Here is a 21,419-nt window from a genome sequence, read left to right on the forward strand (position 1 = left end):
CTAGTGGGATTTTCAGAAGCACCTAGGTTCCTAATCCCCCTTTGATTTCTATGGGAGTTAGGCATCTAGGTGCTTTTAATAATTGACCCCTGAATTTACTTTAAAGTTTTGAACCCATAACCAGTGGTGAAAGCCTAATGCAGTATCACAGTGCTTCATCCATATGCAGTCTCCAACCAATAGCACTAAATTGGTTGAACATCCACAATATTGTGTAGAGGCTCTTCTAAATGAAACCTGGGTGGGCGGGGAGGGGTAGTTTGGTTGGTAGCCAGCCCCAGTATTAGGGAAGCAGGGAGGTGGCTGGATCCTGCATAGACTGCAGTTTGCCAAGATCTCAGGATCTGATCCATACTATCCAGGATAAATTGCCAAACTGACTATAAACTAAGTGTTGTCAAATGCACAAAGCAAATGAACAAGAAATGGAGGACTCATTGATCTTAGGCATTATTCGAACAACTAAAAAACTCAAGCTAAAATATTTTAAAATTGACTGCATCCTATTCAGCCTTATTCTCAATAATATTGAGAGAGATGGTTTTGTGAACAATTCTGCAGGTCAAGGTTTAAACCTCCATAGGATCACAATATTTTATTCCCTTGAAATGTTTCTTCCAACGTGGCTACAGAGTAACATTTCTTATAAGTCTCTACAAAGTTTTTGTAAAATTATATTTACCAGCAGAGAAGTTGTGGATTTGGCAGGACGTGTTCTAACCTGTTGTAATTTATTACACGGAAGGTTAGAACAGATGGGGCTGGATTATTGGCAAAATGTCTGGTAATTCCTGCAGGAAACGACAGCACCATTTCTCCAGTTATCTTCACTATACATCTTCAAAATCAAATCAAAGGAGACAAAGGGAGAGAAGAAAGAAAGCAGCTTAAAATATAGCCTGGGAAGTGAATCATCTGGATCAAGCTAGGCATGATGGAGATGGTGACATTTCATTCCTTCCCTATTATACTGGAAAGAAAATCATCTTCTTCCTAAAACAGCATTAGTCTGAATAGAGAAAAATTCTGGTATTTGGGCAACAAATAGAAAATGTGATATTTCTGTGAACTCCTCCGGACTTGCTTCTAGAAACAATCTGCTTTTCTCTTCAGAACAGAAAAACAAAATCAACCATCTTAAATTGAACAGTTGCCAACAGCCCAGTTTTGCCTGGGACAGCCCTAGCTTTCTGCTCTCTGACCCAGGCAACTGGAACTGAGCTGTAATTTCATTGCAGGTCCTGATCCAGCCATATTGACTGCTGTCTTGTGGCCGTAGAAGCAGCCAACTTTCAGTGTCTGTGCTGGATCTCAGTGTCCCTGCTTGTACGGGGGGAGGGGGGCAGCGAGGGGGGTACATGGTATGCTGTCAGTTTCTAGTTGTGCAATCATAGAATCATAGAATATTAGGGTTGGAAGGGACCTCAGGAGGTCTAGTCCAACCCCCTGCTCAAAGCAGGACCAACACCAACTAAATCATCCCAGCCAGGGCTTTGTCAAGCCGTGCCTTAAAAACCTCAAAGGATGGAGATTCCACCACCTCCCTAGGTAACCCATTCCAGTGCTTCATCACCCTCCTAGTGAAATAGGACCATTGCATCCCCCTAATGCAATGGTCTATGTGGCACCGTTAGGCTGTTCTAAGGCCTGGTCTACCCTGGGGGGAGGGAGGGCATCGATCTAAGTTACGCAACTTCAGCTACGTGAATAATGTAGCTGAAGTCGAAGTACTTAGACCTACTCACCGTGGTGTCTTCACTACGGTGAGTTGACTGCTGCTGCTCCCCTGTCGACTCTGCCTGCACCTCTTGCGGCGCTGGAGTACAGGAGTCGATGGGAGAGAGCTCGGGGGTTGATTTATCGTGTCTAGACTAGACGCGATAAATCAACTTCTGCTGGATCGATCACTGCCTGCCGATCTGGTAGTGTACGGTTATGCCACAGGCTGTTTCAACCCCCATTTGGCCCAGAATCTTGCCACTCATTCTCAGCTGCCCTGACTCTAAACTCAGGGCTGAGAATCTACGCTCACTGAAGGAGATACATACATACATATATATTTAATGTTTGCAGGAAAATTGTTGAGGGCATTGATTACTAACATAAATAGGGCAATCCCCGTCTCTTCAGTGAGGGGCAAACAACATCTAAGGAAATTCTGGCAAGGAGATGTCCTTTAGTACAGTACTGTGTCTGCTGTATCAAAGGAAGGACTGATGAGTGAAATGGTCTTCTAGTGGTATTAGTTTGTGTCTATCAGCTACATGCTGAGGGAGGTAACAAGTCCACAGGACTGGAAATCAGGAAACCTGGGCAAGTCACTTCACCACTTTATGCCTCCACTTCCCCATTTGTAAAATGGGAATGATGATATGTGATACCTTCCTTGGCAAAGCACTTCAGAATAATACTCAGCTTAATTCATAAATCTCAAACATACAAAACTTCATTGCAAGCACTTAAAGCTGATAAGGGCAAATAAGGTTCAAACAAACACAAAAATCAGAAAATACAGACCAAAGCTAAAAAAAAAAACCTAAATACATCACCTTTCTCTCAGACACTCACCCACTATCCTGAGCAAATCAACCATAATCACCAAGTATAAAGACAGGCCTTGAGTCCATCCATTTCTTTGTAGGTTTCAGAGTAACAGCCGTGTTTGTCTGTATTCGCAAAAAGAAAAGGAGTACTTGTGGCACCTTAGAGACTAACCAATTTATTTGAGCATAAGCTTTCGTGAGCTACATCATCCGATGAAGTGAGCTGTAGCTCACGAAAGCTTATGCTCAAATAAATTGGTTAGTCTCTAAGGTGCCACAAGTACTCCTTTTCTTTTTGCATTTCTTTGTAGTTCTCTATGGTTGCAGGAAGTATAGACAAAGTAAATCTTGGTTTCTGAATGCCTGCAGGGCTTTGAAGAACAAGAAATCACTTTCATGGAAAGTTCAGTTGTTATGCTGGATTTATGCCAGTGGAAATGAGAACAGAATTTGGCCCAGTGTACTTGTGTAGGAGGGATAATAGGTTAGTATAGCCACACTAGCTAGCATCAGGTCAGATTTTCAGAATGCAATATCCAGAAAGTAGGGCGGGAGAGAACAATTGCAGATTATAGGTATATTACTCCCACAATAAACTCTACAAACTCAGTTTCTGGTCCCCCTCTGTAACTACATTTAAAATTAATTCCTTGATGAACAGAAATAGATGTCAATTACAAATATTTTTCAGGCCATAAAACAGATAAGCCTGACACACAGAAACAGAACTTCTCTAGTTACTTGTGGGCATGAGAAAACTGGTAATTATTTTACCATCAGCAAATCAAACCTGTTAACTATCTGTGCATCTCTAATCTATGAATAGCCCTTAAGAGAAAAGTATTTCCCTCATATTTGTAAGATCTTTTATAACCAGTGTTGCATATTTAATGTGCATAGTATATAAGTACATTAAAATTAGCCCACATAAATGATATTGATAAAACAATTAAATAATTAATTTAAAACTACTCAATTATACCTGTTGCATTAAACTCTATTCCAGGTTGAATTTTTAAATTGCTCAACGTGGGTGAAAGGTGGAAGAAAGGTAATATTTACTTGCAAATATATTATTTAGAATTGTTGTTAAACTATCACAAAACAGAGAAGTGTTAAACTAAGCTTGTTAGAGCCAAAAGAATTGTTGATGCAGGGGTTTTCAAGGCTTCTGGTGAAGCTACGAAATAGTCATAACAGACCAGAACCTTCTTAAAATGAGAGGAACCATCCATTCAGGGACCATCAGAAGCCTGTTTTGATTGGGTAGTTTTGATGTGGTAGGGTAGCAATTCTGCCCCTTTTGCACGTTTATTTTTTGAGGAACATTTGGCAACGTACACACATGAGCATTGCAGTGAGCTCTGAGAATGGCAAAGTGCTGGAACATTAGTACTACCACACTGACCAGCATGACAGGACCTGGAGCACCATAACTGGTAAGTCATTTCCCTGATTCGGAAAGATGTTTGGGCAGTATCGCATGAGATGAGGGGACCAGATTACATCACTGCCTCTATGACCATATACATTTCTAGCTCATCCTTATTCCCCTGTCTTTTTTATCCTTCTGTCTAACCATGCGACGCTTTGCTGTGATGAGGGAGACTGGCTATACACAATGTCTTACCAGCCTGATTGCAGCAGAAGCTTGGCTGGACACAGAGTGGCTAATAAGGTCGTGTGCCATGAGTTGCACCTGCAGTTTCCCAGAAATTAAATTGTGAGCTACAGAGACAGAAGCTAAGTTTTCCTATCTTTTGCTGTTCTTTTCTCTTTCCTGTAGTGTTCGTTTTCGTTCTCCACCCCCACCCCGCCAGAGTTCATTTGTGCTGAAAAACCAGACTTGAATCACAGAAGCTAAGAGCAACCATTTAGCCTGACCCTCTCTTCTCCTAAAGAATCACATTTGATGTCCTTCAAGAGCTTTTCCCTTTAAAAAGCATTATATACCAGGAGCTCCCACCTCTTACCTGTCTGGTGGAAACAGACAAAGGGCCAAATGAGAACCCGATAAGATAGGGGTTCTCAACCTCTCTCTTTCTGAGGCCCCCCCTGCCAACATGCTATAAAACTCCATGGCCCACCTGTGCCACAACAACTGTTTCCTGCATATAAAAGCCAGGGCCAGCGTTAACGGGTAGCAACCAAGGCAATTGCCTGGGGTCCCACGCCACAGGGACCCCCATGAAGCTAAGTTTCTCAGGCTTCTGCTTCGGCCCTGGGCTTCAGCCCTGTGCGGCAGGGCTTAGGCTTTCTGCCCTGGGCCCCAGTGAGTCTAAAACTGGTCCTGCTTGGTGGACCGCCTGGAACCTGCTCGCGGCCCCCTAGGGGGCCCCGGACACCTGGTTGAGAACCACTGCGATAAGAAACATCAGTAAAGAGTTAGGCACAGGAGAAACTGAAATTGATTTTGAATTCACTGCCCACAATAAAGAAGAGAGATACCTCCTCAGGTTTTCAGGAATAGTAGAAGATTTCCCATTAAACTTAAGAAAAGTTATGCACTACCTTTGGGGAAACGAAAGCAATAGCAGACACATCTCACAGTGTGAGCAACAGTACAAGATGGTCTATTTCGGTCTACAGGATAGACAGGCTGTATAAAATCTCCATTATCAGTGGAAAATCTATTCTAGACACAGATACTAGGGGTGACATCCTGGCCCCATTGAAATCAATAGTTTTGCTAAAATAGGATTTTACCCGAGACCTTTTAACTTTGGCAACTCCTGTCTAGCCAATAAAATCATCATTCAAGAACTGGGTGTTTCTGTTTTATGGGAATACTTTCAGCTAGAGATGGGCACAAAATATAACCCCAGAGCTGAATGCCCTTTGATTTTGGGGAAGATTCAGACACATCCAGACCCAAATCCTTTTTTGAACGTGGCTATCTGAGTACAGCTCTACCTAGCACCTATCTACCTGGAGAACTTTACAATCTGATTTCGACAGGTGATGAGCACCTGCAGCGCACACTCAAGATTCTTACATAAAACGTGACCTTTAAAATGCTACCCAGACTGAATTGTCAGAACACCCTGTAAAGCAGGCAGGCAGGCGAACGTATTCCTCACTTTACAGGTGTGGAAAATGACTGAACGAGAGGCTGAGTGATTTTCCCAAGGCCCCACAGCGAGTCAGTGTCTGAGTCAACCATGTTATTGAGACAGTGCTGGCACTCTTCAGGAGTCCCTGGCTCTTAGTGCTGTGCTCAGATCAGGACACCACTCCACTCTGCTATGCATGGCTTGCACTGAGTTTTTTACTCTCTTCACCCACCTTTAAAAAAAAAAAACACACGCTAACTAGTGGGTTTGAACACTAAGATGTGTTCACAATAACGGATACGTTTTACAGAGAACACTCAATAAAGGAGGTCTTATCCTTTGATTCACACCTATAATTTCCTTTAACATTGACGGGACTTACACACATCCAGAGGCTTTTGAGCCCTGCTAGATGTTTCGGTTGACTCATGCCCTGGGAGACCTCTGGAAATAACGACTAATGACCCAAACATTACATTGAAAAGATTTGTACCTGAAGTTGACTATTCCACTGGGTGGGGGTACCTACTTGTTAGGATCTGCTCCTTTGAAATATGCATTAACAGTTTCTGTGAATGCTGCTGCTACAGGGAGGGTGTCCTGGGCCCCCATCGTCAAAGGGCTGGGTCCCCTAGAAGAACCTGCAACAGAGGGAAAACTTTCACTTGTTATGTGCATATAAAACATTACAATTACTCAAAGCCAGTTGTACCAGAGGTGGGGGAATAAAGAATCATTTACTGAAAATAAAAAGTCAAGTCTGGCATTTTGCTTTTATTTGTGAGCAGTAAGAGTCCCCTGGGTGTTCAGAATGGGACTGAATGTGTTCACAGATGGTCATTTACTCTCTGTATAACCACAATAATTTAAGTTCTTTACTATGAACAGCACGTGAAAGCAGTGGCACACATCCGAAGGAACTTTGATGCTTTATGAATAAGGCAGTCTTTGCATGACAGTTTGTGCAGTACACTTCTGTGTTCTACAAAAGAGAGCTGGGTGATGTTTTAACCAAAACACTCCATCGCCCCACAATTTACAGTAAATCGTTTGGCACCGGGTTTTTTTGGAAGGGATGAGGCCCAAGGCCTTCTTTTCGCTTTTGTGCCTGATGGGAAGCACAAACCTCTGCATCTATTCCAAGGCAGCACTGGCTCTGCAGTTTTCTTCCCTCTTCCCTTCACCCAAACCGAGCAGTTGCTGTCTGCCACATTCTCTCCTCTATAGGTAGCAGATATCTGTGTCTAAGTTAAATGTTGCTCCAAGCAGCGTTCACATAGACTAAATACCTACATGCCTTTCTGAGATGGAGGTTTGTACAGGCACTGTTTGCTGGCCCAGCTGCAGCCAGGCTCTCATAGGAACATGGCCAACAGAGGCTGGTTACCCCTAGAGCAACAATGCAGGGGTCCAAGCTTCCATGACAATGGGGAGTCTTTTCCTTTTGGATCTTGGAGATCTGTGGGAATACTGGGAATATTTCAAAGAAACTCTAGCCCTGATTCAGCAAAACCTTAAGCACATATTTAAGTCCTACTGAAGACATTGAATAGGAATATGCTTTAGTGCTTTGCTGAATTGGGGCCTTTGACATTCACCTCAGGGAATTTCCAGCGCCTCCCCCACATAGGCACATCTGTAGGAGGATACAATTTGGCTTGGGTGATTTGTGAACCTTTCAGCATGGGTAAGCCCACTTACAAGCAAGACTAGTGTAAATTATAGTTTCAGAACGAACCCACGAGAAATTCTGAATTCAATCTGGAATCAGAGAAAACGGCAGTTCAGGTTGAGTTTTGGGTTTAAATTAAATTCAGAGTGAAACTCAGGGATGCAAACCCACAGCAATTAATTCAGGAGAGTCATATAATTAGAAGAAACGGGAGGGTTGCAGGGATTAAAGTACCAAGATATTTGCTCCAATCATGCACTGCATGTTCTGTAATGGAGATTCTATGCAGCTGCCACCATGCATACTCAACATGAACACTAAAATAACTAACCCCTGGGTGTTTGCAGCCATTGATTTTTCCTTTGCTGGCAATGAGCTTGCTTCTATGTAAGAAATCCTAAATTAGCACCAAAGGGGTAAAAACTGAATAAAGTCACATTAGGGGGAAAGAGTAGATGAATTCAGAATTTGCATATAAATCAAATATGGGCATGTGGGAAATTTACACACTACTTTCCACACTGACAGCTAAAGGAGGTGCCTTGTTTATTGAAAACAACAATAGAAAGGAGTATTTCCAATAACAAGTGCCTTTGGCATCAAATATTGTTTTGGCAAAGATCTAGTTTCTCTCTTAATGGAAATTCTAATAGATTAGAATGATTAATTACTAGTCATTTACCAATGGCATGACATACTAAAGCTTTGAGACAATAATAACGAATGACTTATACCTTTCATTCATTCTCTGGGAATCTGAATGCATGTTCAAAACTTCAATCCGTATTGTGGTAGACTGTGCAAATCAATAGGTTAAGGATGAGCATGGGGATGGGGAACGTAGCATTGGCTTGATTTTCAAAGGTACTGAGCAGTCAGCTCCCATTAGTTTAATTAGAATTGGAGGTGCTCAGCACATCTCTTAAAAGCAGGCTTTGTATTTTTGTAACTAAAACCAGCCTGTTAAGTTCTCTATCCTGCCCTTCCTGGTCTGGCTAAATCTCTCCCAGAAACAAAAAATAATATGGATTATTTCAAAGGAAAGACTGTGTTTTAGAGATGGGATTTTAAAACATAGATGTCAAACTATGCCTACCACACCTTGGGGCTTTTATTTTGCAGTACAAAGTTTGTGCACTGCTGGTATTAACAAATTTTGCAAATGCAGTTCAGTTTATTCGAGCTTCCAAGGCCTTGATGCAATAAAGATGAATGGTTTAGGTCATTCATTCACTTGCTGCAAGTGTAAATGCAGCAGCAAATCTCTGGATGTTTTCAATGCACCCATAACTTACTGAGCAAAGATGCTGAGGTATAGGGATAAAGTGACAAATGGGGGCAGCACTAGATTTAAGCATCCTAATATGGTACAGGACTGAATATGGTACTGCCACTGAAATGCCTATATCATCTATGTGTGACAGCTATCCTTCCTGCTGCATTTTAACTTAGAGTTCTTGAAGAGAGAAAGGATCAAACCCATGCAGAAGCAACAGTAGTAAGGGAAATACAGATCAGATAGCTGTAGCTTTTAGATCTCTTCCCCATGAAAAGGACCCAGATATCTACCTATCAGTGAGAACACAAAAAAGGGTGAAGCCCCTTTGCTTGTACAGTGGGTCTGGCCACAGCACATGTACAGCAAGGAATCAACTGATATATTTATTACTCACTACCCTGGCTTTTCTGAATCTTAAAAATGGTTACACCTCCACAGATTTATTCCAGACTTTGAACTGAAAGGCATATTCATTGTTGAGAAAGATCAGAATGTTGTGACTAAAAACCAAACAAAAAAAAAGTGGGAGAACAAAGCTGCTTCAAAACTGAAGACTGTGGAGTCTTTGTAAGGCTCAATGCCCTCGTCTATTCAATGGACTGAGCGAGGATATGGAATTTGGGAGAATGGACTATACGCTAGTCTCATGTGGAGCTCTTTTTCTCCTTGTTGGAATAATTTTAGAGTCTGAGTCTGTCCTTCTTGAAGAGAAGGTATGTGAAAAGTTTTCAAGGATCTATCAACTGCTTCTAAAATATCATTCATTGTCATATCTAGTCGAGAACCTCTATATAAGCAATCACATTTATACCTTCATTTTGTCTTTTGATTGTCCTTGGATCTGGATGTGAGCAGGGGTTTTCATCATGACCACATTTCTCTCAAACATTTATGATCGACTCCATTTTTTAATATGGGTTTGATTATATATTTATTTTACACCCCTCCCCACAAATCTGGATCTTTATGCAAATCTGACAGTACAACCTGGATCAGAATAGTACAGTAACAGATTAGCATTAAAGGAATAATTAAGTAAATTTTGGATGAAACATCAAATATCTAAGTTTAGACAATATATCTTCAATAAGAAAATATAAAGACATTTTAAACATTCCCCTCTTTCTCATACCCTGTACCTAAGGCACATCACCAGGTAGCTAAGTAACATGCACCAATGATGGTTGCTTATTTTGATTGCTGGGATTTTCCCTTTTAATTTCTAATGTATCTTAAAAGTGTGTAAAAATTAAGGTAGCCAGGCATCTCCTCTTCGACTGGATTTTTGAAGAGGCTCAAGAAAGTGGGTTATTTCAGCAAAAGGTCTGAAATAAAGGATGTTCAATAAATTTGCATCAGATCAACTTGTTTCAGTCTATAGGACAAGCAGAACAGACACTTGGATAATTGGCCCACTTTTTGCTAACCACACATACATTCACATGCACCATGCAGAAGGACACAAACACACATATGAACACGATTCTTTTAGGATGAGGGCGGAAAACAAGTGCATTCACAGTTTAATGCAAAGGTGCTAGAAGCTCCTTAAATGAGTTTACCCAAACTTCAGAGATCCACCATGTAAACCTGAGTCCACAGTTAGGTCTAAGTAAAAATCCCCAGCTTTTCCCCTTCTGGACAAGCTAATTCATCCCTAAAAGCAAATATATTCACAAGTATTCAACAAAAGATTTGATTTCCTAAGCACATCATACTGAACTACAGAGTGGCTTTTTCCAATGCAGAATGAAGAGTGCATGATTGTGTGACAACATGCTATCTAAGAGATGAACAACTGATGCAGAAAATGATTGCTGTGCAGATTAAACAAGCCCTCTTGCACTCTCACAAATTTCACTTCTGCACCTTCATATTCTACTGATGCGCTATTGAAGTCAACAGATGTGTTGTACCTCTTCAGACATCCCTAATACCAGCCCAGCAGGTAACAGACCTGATGAAATCCCTGCAGCTAGATCTAGAGAAAAAGAGTCTGAACAACAGCAGGTGCATCAGAGGTGGGCAAACTACAGCCCACGAGCAACATCCGGCCCACGGGACCATCCTGCCCGGCCCCGAGTTCCCGCCCCCTCCCCCACAGCTTGCCCTTGGCCCCTCCCCCGCAGCGACGCACTCCTGCTGCTCTGAACAGCATGGTAAGGGGGCGGGGGGCAGTCAGGGAGCAGAAGGTGGTTGGATGGGGCGGAGGTTCGGGGGGGCAGTCAGGGGACGGGGAGCAGGGAGGGTTGGGAGTGGGAGTCCCAGGGGGCCTGTCAGGAGGTGGGGGTGTGGATAGGGGTGGGGGCAATAAGATGGCAGGGAGGGTTGGATAGGGGGTGGGAGTCCCAGGGAGCCTGTCAGGGGGCAGGGGTGTGGATAGGAGTCAGGGGGGACAGTCAGGGGACAGGGATCGGGGGGGTTAGATAAGGGGGTGGGGTCCCAGGGGGCAGTTAGGGGCAGGGGTCCCGGGAGGGGGCGGTCAGGGGACAAGGAGCAGGGGGGTTGGATGGGTTGGGGGTTCTGAGGGGGCAGTCAGGGGGTGGGAAGTGTGTGTGGGGGAGGATAGGGATTGGGGGCCAGGCTGTTTGGGGAGGCACAGCCTTCCCTACCCAGCCCTCTGTACAGTTTTGCAACCCCAATGTGGCCCTCGGGCCAAAAAGTTTGCCCACCCCGAGCTAGATCCTTAAAACTTAAACCTTTCTTGATCATGAGGAAACATTCCCTAGTTTTCAGCATTCTGCAGACCCAAACACTATTTTGAGCCTGTGACTGAAGAATTCATTTTAAAGGCAGATATTTTATTTCTGCTAAAGTAATCTTGTGGGAGGCATCTACAGCTTCCCTACACTATCACGCACACATCTCTAACTTGGCATCTCTGCACTGAGCAACACTTTTGGAACAGAAGGTCACAGGTGAATGCATGAGACCCCATCCTTATCACAGAGAGTAGCTAGCTCTGGAAAGCAGATGGGCTGACACATCATAAGATCCCTTGTACCTGAAGGAAGGAATGTCTACTAATAGCATTTTCTTTTCATAGACAGACAGTACAGGATTTGAAACGAAGAACAAACAATAAAAAGATAATCTAAAATACCCAGATACCTAGGAAGAGAGAGAACTGGGCATTGCATCAATCCACATCATCCTAGGCAAGTATCTGGTATGACATTCACAAAGGCAGCACAGAGAGTTATTTTGTGCTCATGTGAAACAATTAGAATAGAGATGAAACAAGTAGAATAACGGATGGGACACTGAAGAGCTGCAATATGAAGAAGAGTTACGCTTACATTTGGCGGAAGGAAGCCACATCCATATATTCTGATAAATACAGAACAAGGATAGCACTTAATTTCCTATTTCCAAAATCTTAGATTTCAACCGGTAGAAATTATTTAACATCTCTGCATCTCTAATTTTAAATTTATTTATTCCAACTTCCAAAGCACAGCTTTTATGTAAACATGTCCCGTAATGTAAACGGTCAAAGTTCTGCTGGAGGAAGAAATGAGACTAGGAAAAAGATTTTTGCGTTGATACTACAGCTGAAGAACTGAACTTCCTGGAAATGAAATTTTGATATCTTTAGAATAGCTTTGGACATGTATAAAATGATAAAGTCTGATAAAAACCAGATTATCTTTGACTTTAAGTACAAATGATGCTTTGTGAATTTGAGAGTAACAGCTACATATTTCTATGTTTGGATCGTCAGCAGTCCCTAAATATAAAAATGATGTAACACTAGTCTCTGACTGATATGTGTTGGTGACCTTGGTGCATTCTCTACCAATTCTCAAAACCAGTTCAGCAGGAGTATCCACAATACAATTTCCCCCAGGCAAGTCCAGTTGTGCTTTATCATTTGTCCATAAAATTGGACACTTGCCTGCTGCAGTTATTTTCCTCATGACACGGTCAATGTCCGACAAAATTTGTGACATGTCTAGCGTAGGGCTGTCAAGGTTCCTTCCCCACTCTGAACTCTAGGGTACAGATGTGGGGACCTGCATGAAAAAAACCCTAAGCTTATTTTTACCAGCTTGGGTTAAAACTTCCCCAAGGTACAAACAATTTTACCTTTTGTCCCTGGACCTTATTGCTGCCACCACCAAGTGTCTAAGAAATAACAGGGAAAGAGCCCACTTGGAAACGTCTTTCCCCCCAAAATTCCCCCAAGTCCTACACCCCCTTTCCTGGGAAGGCTTGATAAAAAATCCTCACCAATTTGCATAGGTGAACACAGACCCAAACCCTTGGGTCTTAAGAACAATGAAAAAGCAATCAGGTTCTTAAAAAAAGAATTTTAATTAAAGAAAAAGTAAAAGAATCACCTCTGTAAAATCAGGATGGTAAATACCTTTCAGGGTAATCAGATTCAAAACATAGAGAATCCCTTTAGGCAAAACCTTAAGTTACAAAAAGACACAAAAACAGGAATATACATTCCATTCAGCACAACTTATTTTATCAGCCATTTAAACAAAACAGAAACTAATGCGATTGCTTACTGACTTTTTACAGGAGTTCTGACCTGCATTCCTGCTCTGGTCCTGGCAAAAGCAACACACACAGAGAGAACCCTTTGTTTCCCCCCACTCCAGCTCTGAAAGTATCTTGTCTCTTCACTGGTCATTTTGGTCAGGTGCCAGTGAGGTTGTCTTAGCTTCTTAACCCATTACAGGTGAAAGGGTTTTTCCTCTGGTCAGGAGGGATTTAAAGGTGTTTACCCTTCCCTTTATATTTATGACAAGAGCCATCTCTTCCTATTACCAACCCTTATGCGCACTCCAGTCCAGCTACAAGTTATTCTGCAAGATGACCTTCTGGTCAAAACATTATTGTTATCTTTACTGACAATATTCAACATGCTTTGATCCTTATCTTTATTCTATTAGCAGCCTGCACACTAATATAGCACTTTCTACCACCACCCACTCTACTGCTTTTATTGTTCCCTTTTTAGAGAGAGCTTTGGATAACAAAGGTGCAGAGACCCAACAGTGAATCAACAAAAACACTTTAATTTTAGGCAGTAGTGGCCACCAGAGGGTTGTAGAGTGTGGATGCTGTTATTTTGTTATACCTTATGTTCATGCAAACACCCAGCAGGGAACAATTCACTTGCTGTTCAAGTTGACACAGGACCCAGGATAAATCAAGAGTACTAAGAGAGGAACTCTTACTCTGTTTGAAATCAGAAAATTTAGTCCAGGTCCCTCAAAACTGGAGCAGTGACAACAGCAGTAAGTCTGGGTTTGTAAAAGCTCATAGAAGAATAATAGCCAGGTGGGTGCAAATGTCCCCACTATATTTATACAAATATGATACACCGTTGAAATATATTATCAGGCATCTTCTCAAGCCTGGGGTAAATATTAGATTGTTCCAAAGATTCGGACACTTGATAATAAAGAAAGCATACTGTTGGTAGGGACACAATTCTTTTTTCTTTTTTTAGAGAAGCTAGCTCTAAAGTCTAATTCTTTGGAGGTTAAGTAAGATGCCGGCATTCAATTGTGTATATGGGAGCTCAAAATAGCAGATACTGTTCAGAATCAGAAACATCAAAAATATCTTGACAGGAAAAGAGGGACTAAGGCTCTCTAGCCACCAAGAAGCAGAAGATATGCAATTGTTATCCCTTGAAGGGAAACAATCTGCACTTGGGAAGCAACATACTGGTAATTAATGGCATAAGGATTTTTTCAGTAATTTATCTGACCATCTATTTTAGTAATTCAATTAATGTGTATGCCAAGAAGGATATAACCAAGACACCAAACCTTCAGTGATCAACCACACCAAAAATTAAATAGGGGTAAGGTTTTGCACATTTTTAAGACTTTGGTGCTGAGGGTTTACATACATACAGCGGAAACTAGTGTGTGTTGATTTGTTAGATAATAGGTTAAGTAGCATGTAGATTCTGCTCAGGCAACAGCAGGGGTGGTCAAACTTTTTGGCCTGAGGGCCACATCGGGGTTGCAAAACTGTACAGAGGTGCAGGTAGGGAAGGCTGTGCCTTCCCAAACAGCCTGGCCCCTGACCCCTATCTGCCCCCGCCCACTTCCCACCCCCTAACAGCCCCCCTCAGAACCCCCAACCTATCCAACCCCCCCCGCTCCTTGTCCCCTGACCCTAACTGCCCCCTGGAACCCCACCGCCTATCCAACCCCCCCCCGCTCCCTGTCTGTCCTGACCCCTGTCCACACCCCCACCCCAACAGCCCCCCCACAGGACTCCCACCCTCTATCCAACCACCCTTTGCTCCTTGTCCCCTGACCGCCCTCTCCCGGGACCCCCCCACCCCTAACTGACCCCCAGGATCCCACACCATTATCCAACCCCCCACTGCTCCCTGACTGCCCCCCAACTACACCCCTGCCCCCTGACAGACCCTCCCGGACTCCCACCTCCTCTCCAACCCCCCCGCTCCCTGTTCCCTGATTGCCCCGACCCCTATCCACACCCCCACCTCCTGACAGGCCCCCTGGGACTCCCACTCCCAACCCTCCCTGTTCCCCATCCCTTGACTGCCTCCCCAGAACCTCCGCCCCATCCAACCACCCTCTGCTCCCTGACTGCCCCCTAGAGCCCCTGCCCCCTTACCATGCTGCTCAGAGCAGCAGGAGTGCATCACTGTGGGGGAGGGGCCAGGGGTGAGCCTCCCCAGCAGGGAGCTCAGGGGCCGGGCAGGATGGTCCTGCGGGCTGTGTGTGTCCCGCGGGCCATAGTTTGCCCACCTCTGTCCTAGAGGCATTAGTAAATTGCAGTGCAGGAGGAGATTATATAATCATATACTATAATTAACGAGAACTGCTTTCCACATAAACTCTGCTATAGGAGTCTCTGACATTTACTTGAGCAGACTGGACAATAGTCAGGATAGTTGGGGAACAATATACTTGTTGTGGCAGAGCTCTGACCTTGTCCCCATGGGTCCCACGCTTCCAGGTGGTTTATGCTAGCTTCAGAGGCTCACTGTGACCCTCCACGTAGCCCTTCTCTCTCTCTAGGGCCAGGGATACAGTCTACTGAGCCCTTTTCATCATAAGCCAGCAATGGAGGTTGGTGAGAGAATTCCCACAGTCTCTGTTGCTCCTATGACCTCACGCCAAAACAGTTTAGCCTTTTGTCCTGACAGGGGCCTGTTTTCCCGTCCCAGGAGATGTTTCCGTAGTGGTGGGTTGCGGGGAACCCAGGCCTGCCCTCTACTCCGGGTTCCGGCCCAAGGACCCTAATGGTAGCAGCTGTTGGCAGCCAACCTTTTACTGCCAGAGTTGCTACATTTCCCTGGGCCACTTCCCCACAGCTCTTCTGTTTCTTCCTTCTTCACCCTTACCTTAGGGCTCCCTTACTAATGACTTGAGGGTGTCTTCATTAACCAGCCCTTCAGCCACACTTCCTCTCCTCTGGCTCCCTGACTCCTCTCTGCCTGACTGGAGTGAGCCCTTTTATATAATCAGAGGGGCCTTAATTAGAGTCAGGTGGTCACATTAGCTTAATGGCCTCATCTGACTCTTTGCAGGTTAACTGGAATCAGGTGTTCTCATTAGTCTGGAGCAGCCCCTGCTCTGGTCAGTCTGGGAAAAGAAAACTGTTAATCCAGTGGCCAGTATATCTCCCTTCTGCTACACCCAACTGGCCTTGGTCTATCACATCATAGAGGATGTTCTTCTTAGTGTGGTTAGAAGAACCAAAAGTCGCTTTGTTTATCTAAAGGAATCTAAGTGAGTCACACCATGCCATAGGTAAATCCAGGTTGCAGAAAGCATGTATGGGTTTCTTTTACGGACAGGAGGGATACTTTGGTCCTCCTTCACTGATAATCTTCTCTATCAACCAACTGTTGGCACACCTCAGTTGTTTAATCATTCCAGGTTATATACTGCATTCTGTATACATCTATAAGAGACTAAAGTGCGGAGACATACGTAATTACCTTAATAGGTAGATAGTGTATGTCTTTTCTTTTTCTAAACTTTATTCTCCAGAGAAGATGCATTTTCGTTAAAGCTGAAACAAAGCCTTTTAGCTGCCAAGTTCTCTGTCCCTGCACTCAGGGACCTCATGAACTGTAGATGGAGGCACAGAGAATCCTCAAATTGGGTCTTGTCACAAGTCACTTGTCACAAAATAGTTGGAAACATTTTCCTCCTTTAGGGGCTCAATCCTGCAATCCCTTATGCATATGAATTGTCCCTTTAAAGGAGAAACTCGTTCCTGTTACTATTTGCTGGATTGGGCCCTCAACAGTGTTCCCAAACATTTGGTTTAAAAATCAGGGTGGACTGAGCAGGGAAGCCCAGATTTTAAAAATATGTAGGCATTGCTATACTCAGTGTTGCAACACCTAACTGATTTAGGAGCCTAAATCTCATTTTCAAAAATGGTTAGGCACTTAAGAGGTCAAATCCCATTGACTGGATCTAAATTAGGCTAGGGTCCTGGGTCTGAAACCAAATCAGAATGAGGACTCAGGTTTGATGGTCCCAAAATCTCATGAGGTGTTTTCCCAAGATTTCAGCCAACCTCACGAGATTTCCACACAGTTTTATGAGTTTATGAGACTTTACTCATCTTGAAGAGTGAAAGTCACATAAAAATCAGCTCCTCTCATATTTCCACAATTATCTGCTCAATACTCTTCAGAACAACAGTCCCCTTTTTTGAATTCAAGTGCATCTGAACAGGAACAAGAAAATAAGTTCCATCAGATTTTAGATTCACAGAATGGGTTTAGGATTCAAGGTTCTTATTTTGGATTATTTTAAAAGTTACTAGTTTGTATACAAATCTATAAGATTTCTCTGTTAATGACTTGAGATACCTAACAGCTTTTATGTAAGAAGGTTCAAATTTAATGATGCTCTAACTTATTTTTTAAGCACTAACATCAGTCATGCACTCATGTACTGGGGGCTAACGGGAAGGCCAAGCTAATATATGTACTGTGGCGTCCCTTACAGGGATTTTAATTGTTGCTTCAAGGTCCACATTTTATAAACTTTTCATTTTGGCAGGATGATCTGACAATGAAGATGAAAAATCTCCATTTTTAGGAGGACTTCATAGCATTACATTTAATTTCTTGTCATAGATTCCAAGGCAAGAAGGGACCACTGTGATCTAGTCTAGTATAACAGAGGCCCTAGAACTTCCTCAAAATAATTCTTAGAATATATCTTTTAGAAAATCATTCGATATTGATTGAAAAATTGTTGGTGATGGAGAATACTCCATGACACTTGGTAAATTGTTCCAATGGCTAATTACTCTCACTGTTAAAAATTATGACTTATTTCCAGTCTGAATTTGGCTTGATTCAACTTCCAAACACTGGATAGTGTTATATTTTTCTCTGGTAGGTTGAAGAGTCCATCACCCATGTAAACACTTATAGACTGCTATCAAGTCACTCCTTAGCCTTTTCTTTGTTAAAATAAACAGACTGAGCTCCTTGAGTCAATCACTGTAAAGCTTCTTTCTCATCTTGTAATCATTCCCGCGGCTCTGAACCCTCTCCAATTTATCAACATCCTGTTTGAATTGTGGGCACCAGAGCTGGACACAATATTTCAACAGCAGTCGCATGAGTGCCAATGCAGAGGTAAAATAATTTCTCTGCTTCTACTTGAGATGCCCCTGTTTATACATCCCAGGATCACATTAGGTCTTTTGGACATAACATCACTTTGGGAGCTTATGTTCAGCTGATTATCCAGGATGACCCCCAAATCTTTTTCAGAGTCATTGCTTCTGAGGATAGAATCCCCCATCCTGTAAGCATAGCCTGTGTTATTTTTTCCTAGATGTGTACATTTCTATATTAAAACACATATTGGTTGCTTGTGCCCAGTTTACCTAAGCTATCCAGACGACAGATTGCTCTGAATCAGTGACGTGTCTTCTTCATTATTTACCACTCCACCAATTTTTGTGTCATCTGCAAACTTTATCAGTGATGATTTTATGTTTTCTTCCAGTTCATTGATAAGAATGTTAAATAGGGCTAAGAACCAATCCCTGTGGGCCCCCCAGTGGAAACACCTGCTTGATGATGATTCTCCATTTACAGTTACATTTTGAGACCTAACAGTTAGCTAGTTTTTAATCTATTTAATCTGTGTCATGTTAATTTTATTTCATTCTAATTTTTAACTGAAAATGTTGTGTGGTACCAAGTCAATTGCCTTACAGTATATTATGTCAATAATACAGTATTTTACCTTTATCAACCAAACTTGGAGTCTCATAAAAATATATGCATAAACTCATGTTGATTTGCATTCATTACATTACCCTCCCTTAAATTCTTATTAACTGAGTCCTGTTTCAGACACTCCATTATCTTGCCCGGAACGGATATCAGGCTGACTTGATTATCTGGCAGATTTATTTGGGAATAAGCTTTCATGGGTAAAAACCCCACTTTTACCCATGAAAGCTTATGCCCAAATAAATCTGTTAGTCTTTAAGGTGCCACCGGACTCCTTGTTGTTTTTGTGGATACAGACTAACATGGCTACCCCTCTGATATCTGATTATCTGGGTCATCCTGTTTGCCCTTTTGGAACATCACCAGTGCTCCAAGACATATGGAAAATCAACATTGAGGTTCAGCCAGCTCCTCAGCCAGCTCTTTTAAAACTCTTGGATACAAGTTATCTGGACCTGGTGATTTAAAAAATGTCCACTTTTAGTAGCTTATGTTTAATATCCTCTAGAGAGACTAGTGGAATGGAAAGAGTGCTGTCTTCACCATATGATGAGACTATGGTATCTGTTTTTTCCCCAGATACAGAACAGAAACATTTATTGCACATTTCTGCCCTTTCTGCATTATTATTGCTAGTTCTACCATTTCCATCTAGTAATGGACCAATAACATTGTCAGGATTCTTTTTGTTCCTAATATATTTTAAAGTCTCCTTCTTATTGTTCTTAACTGCTGGCTGTAGATTTCTCTTTTGTCCCTTGGCTTTCCTTATCAATTTACTGAGAAGCAGCATAGCAATTGAACCTATGCATACTAAATTAAATGACCTAGATAGGGTAGATTATAGTCATTGCACAGAGAATATCAAGTGAAATAACATAATGAGATATTGCCTTATTCTGGACCAGCATTTGGGTCACTGAGATTTATTAAAATAGGCAAATTTTAAAAAATTAATGGATTAAGAAACAGTATAAATTGAATCTATATAGCAGCAAATGTAGCCTGTGAATTTTTCAAGTTCAGTGCCTCCTTTAATTCTTTTAATATGATTTAACCATTTAATTTTATCAAAGACCCAACTATTGTACTAAATAACAGTGTAGTTTTTCATTTTATTGCTATAAATTCAAGGAGGACAGAAAGTACCTGTTTTTAAATTCATGGTGCATTTTCCCCAATTAAAAACCTCCACTGTGAATGATGAATTACTGCTACTTTTTAAAAAAAGTCTAGTCTATTCTTTCTCCTTTAACATAGAGGTATCCAACACCTTTGTTGATTTTTTTATATAACTTTTTTGCGCAGATGATGATCCAAGCATTGATTTTGTCACGTCTGTATCAAAACTGCATTTTTATTTATTGCCTTTTGTGGCTTTCCTTCAGCTTACTGCCCAAATTATAAAACTCTGCCTATGTTACCTTGCTACATTTTTCAGTAATCCATGGAATACATGGTAATTTACAAAGGCAAATTAGTGATGTAAATCATATTAAGCACCATCAGTTTGGTAGATCAATTTCCAATCGCTTGAAACAACTTGCTAGGTTATCCAATTGCTTTTTAAAAAATCCTGAACTTGAGTGTAACTCTAGACTTTAATGCATCTCTAACCATCCCTTGGGTACACAGAGGAAATGATGCATCTGGGTTTTTAGGCCAGGTTAAATTAGGTTTTATATTAGACAAAAGCCAAATCTGGTCTTTTGCCAATTGCCTTATCCAACCAATGCAATCTATTTTAACATTCCTCCTCTTTCCCTGTTTTGATGCTATACTTCATATGTGGAAGTGATAAAAAAAAATTCTTTATTTAGATATATTGCTTCCTGGAATGAAACCAGGTTAGACTGATGGCAGCATGGCAGGCACCACAGAACAAGCACTTACTATGCCATGGTATTTGATTTTATCACAGCAGTGGTGGTAGATGCTACACATCTTAGCATAAAATGCTGCCAGTAGTAAATGTTGCTTTAAAAAATGCTGGTGTACATCTGCAATTTAGCATGCCAGTTTCATAACAAAACTGTATTACAAACTTTCTGTAGCACTCAGGGAGAAATAAACATTTAAAAATGACAGCTGGTCTAACTACCTTAGATACGAAATAATAAAACTTTGTACTTACACAACACAGCACCTTTCATCTAAGCATCTGTTGTGATAATTGGGCCAACAAATTTACCTAATTGTGAGCTCAGCTGTAAAAAATGAGCACCAGTTTATAAAGTATAACATCACATGTCGATCGATAAAGGAACACAGAAAGACTGAATTAATCCAACCAAAACGGCCTACTGATGTAACTCAAGGACCGTGTTAAGATCATGGTAAACAAGGAAAGTGTGGGACTGGAAATTAATGAACCAAAACTGGTGTGTTAGAAATCAGGCCTAATCGGTGGACAAAATAACAAGGGGATAGACTATTATGCCCATCAGTACCTTTTGGGGTTCTTAAAAAAAAAAAGGGAGAGTTGGAGGGGGGAAAATATGAATGCACAGAGGCTATCGTGACACTGTAGACTGAAAGAAGGGGAAGCAGTGAGCTTCACCCCCACCATCTGCTGGGACCCTGGACCTTCTTCATTCTAATCCTGAGAGAGGTCTTGACCAGACCAGACCAGAGCGAGAGC

General features: G+C 42.0%; 1 protein-coding gene across 16 annotated transcripts in view; it reads right to left on the minus strand.

Moving 5' to 3' along the window:
- Nucleotides 1–21,419, minus strand: part of SGIP1 (SH3GL interacting endocytic adaptor 1) — a 169,861-nt gene that overhangs the window by 13,729 nt on the left and 134,713 nt on the right. For all 16 annotated transcript variants that reach the window (XM_075131765.1, XM_075131763.1, XM_075131764.1 and 13 more), the window contains 2 exons: nucleotides 6,126–6,237; nucleotides 683–838 (listed from right to left, as the gene is read on the minus strand). In XM_075131765.1, coding sequence (XP_074987866.1) covers nucleotides 683–838; nucleotides 6,126–6,237 — 268 coding nt within the window. The remainder of the gene's footprint in view (nucleotides 1–682; nucleotides 839–6,125; nucleotides 6,238–21,419) is intronic.

This window comes from Caretta caretta, chromosome 8 (assembly GCF_965140235.1).
Source record: "Caretta caretta isolate rCarCar2 chromosome 8, rCarCar1.hap1, whole genome shotgun sequence".
NCBI lineage: Eukaryota > Metazoa > Chordata > Testudines > Cheloniidae > Caretta > Caretta caretta.